This window comes from Populus nigra, chromosome 5 (genome assembly GCF_951802175.1).
Source record: "Populus nigra chromosome 5, ddPopNigr1.1, whole genome shotgun sequence".
Lineage (NCBI taxonomy): Eukaryota > Viridiplantae > Streptophyta > Magnoliopsida > Malpighiales > Salicaceae > Populus > Populus nigra.
The window spans coordinates 12,327,820-12,330,284 of record NC_084856.1 but is presented as its reverse complement, the minus strand read 5'-3'; the positions used below and the strand labels follow the sequence as shown (position 1 = coordinate 12,330,284).

The following is a 2,465-nucleotide window of genomic DNA, read 5'->3' as shown; positions in this document are numbered from 1 at the left end:
GTTGGAATATGTCTCCGATAAGAAAAACAATTCTCCGATTAATTTAAAGTAAGATAAACCAGGGTTATTGACCCCTTCAAATTAAGACAAATTGACTGAGTCTAGATTATGCAGTCAAGTTTGGCTTGTGATACTGGTAGACTGCTGGTGTTGTAATGCGACCTGTTGCGCTCTAAATTTCTTAGCTTACGTAATAGAGCAGAGATTATTGACCAGGGCGTTAGGGACAGGATTGTCACCACAATAGATATATAATGTAATCATTCTACATATATATTCGTGTCTGTAAAAGGTTGGAACAAATTATACTGAATCCCACAGCCAAAGGAAATGGAAGAGAGCATAACGTTCTTAGTTCTTACCATTTCCTTTGTAATTCTTGCTCTGAATTTCTTGTTGAAAACAAAAAAGCAAGAATACAAGAATCTTCCCCCGAGCCCGTTCGCTCTTCCAATTATAGGCCATCTTCATCTCATGAAACAACCTATCTACAGAACCATCCACAACCTCTCCCAAAAATATGGCCCAATCATGTCGCTTCGATTCGGTTCCCGCTTCGTGGTCATTGTAAATTCACCGGAAGCTGTTGAAGAATGCTTCACCAAGAATGATGTGATTTTGGCCAATCGTCCTCCTTTCTGCCATGGAAAGTACTTGAATTACAACTTCACTACCATGGGTGCAGCCAACTACGGCGATCATTGGCGCAACCTTCGCCGCATAGGCAATAATGAGATCTTCTCACCGAAACGACTCAATGGGTTTCAAGAACTTCGTAAAAAAGAAGTCAAGAATTTAATGAAGAGGGTTTCTCGTGTATCTGGAGAAAATGCCGGGAAGGTAGAGTTAAGGTCCATGATTTTGGACCTGACGTTTAACATAGTAATGACAATGCTTGCCGGAAAGCGGTACTATGGTGAAGATGTGAGTGAACTTGAGGACGCATTGCAGTTTAGAGATATGATGAATCAGTATGCTGAGTTTGCTAAGGAGGCACATCTTGGAGACTTGTTTCCCATTTTGAGCAATATTGATTATAATGGATTTGTTAAGAGAATGAAAACATTGAGTAAGAACATGGATTTGTTCTTGCAAAGACTGATTGAAGAGCATCGTGCTGACAGGGAGCGGAACACCATGGTGAACCATTTGCTGGCTTTGCAGGAAACACAACCCCAATACTATACTGATTCAATAATCAAAGGCCTAATTCTGGTTAGTTTCAATTCAATTCACATTTGCAATCTTGCTCAACAAGATTATAAAATTTCCATCCTAGTCATTTTAAAAATTGTAATGAATGATCAGCTTTGAACTATTTATTGCAGATAATGGCAGTTGCAGGAACTAGGACTTCAGCTGCATCTTTGGAATGGGCAATTTGCAATCTGCTCAATAATCGACATGTACTAAAGAAGGCCAAAGAAGAATTAGACACTCAACTTGGACAAGACCATTTGATTGAAGAAGAAGACATATCAAAACTACACTACCTTCAAGGTATCATTTCTGAGAACTTAAGATTGTATCCAGTGGCAGCTATGCTAGTGCCACATGTGGCATCCGATTATTGTACCATTGGAGGATACGATGTGCCTCCTGGTACAATGGTATTTGCAAATGCATGGTCGATTCAGAGAGACCCTAAGGTGTGGGATGACCCTTTAAATTTCAAGCCTGAAAGGTTTCTGGATGGAAAAGCTGAAGCATACAAGGTAATGCCATTTGGATTGGGAAGGAGATCTTGTCCCGGGGAGGGCCTCGCTCACAGATTAATGACCTTGACTCTGGGTTCGTTGATTCAATGCTTTGAATGGGATACGGTTGATGGTAAGGAAATTAACATGGATGAGAAGGTAGCGACACTCATGTCCAGAGTCCATCCATTGGAGGTTGTATTGAAGGCTAGATCAGACCTTGACAATATTATTTCTTAAGCTACCAGAAGAAGTGAAAGCATGCTTCCAGTTTTCTGTACTCTTTGTTAAATAAAGATTGTTCTAAGGAAGTTAATGTAATACTCTACTTTAATTGTTCTACATGGATCATTTCAATTGACAGATCCTGATTTCGAGTTCATAATTATGAGAAGGGGAAGGAAAGTTTAATCCTCCATTTCTAGGTACCATGGTATAAATATTGAAGTAACGATAAATCTATCTGTATACAAGCTAGATGGTTTTTATGAATTCCGACGAAGAGGAGTTGTGCTTTCATTAGAAGACTCATTGTTTTTATACTTGAATTGCAAATTTCTATTTAAGTTCAGTGTAATCGAAAATAAAATTCAATTTAGTAAACTTAAAGGATTTGACAAAAGATTATAGCATAAAATTTTCTCTGTGACAGTAAGAGAGAGAGCGAGAGAAGTGTACAGTGATGGCAACTGATCATCTTTTATTCCATTGCTCAAGTACATGGCTGCTTTGGGCAAAATTCTTATCGTGGTGGGGGTCTGCTGGTGT

General features: G+C 39.0%; 1 protein-coding gene across 1 annotated transcript; it reads left to right on the top strand.

Moving 5' to 3' along the window:
• The first annotated feature begins 277 nt into the window (after window positions 1–277).
• On the top strand, window positions 278–2,222 carry LOC133693804 (cytochrome P450 81Q32-like). Its single transcript, XM_062115124.1, has 2 exons — window positions 278–1,215; window positions 1,329–2,222. Exons 1-2 carry the CDS (start codon window positions 331–333, stop codon window positions 1,935–1,937), a joined length of 1,494 nt encoding a protein of 497 aa, XP_061971108.1. The 5' UTR covers window positions 278–330; the 3' UTR covers window positions 1,938–2,222.
• The last annotated feature ends 243 nt before the right edge of the window (window positions 2,223–2,465 follow it).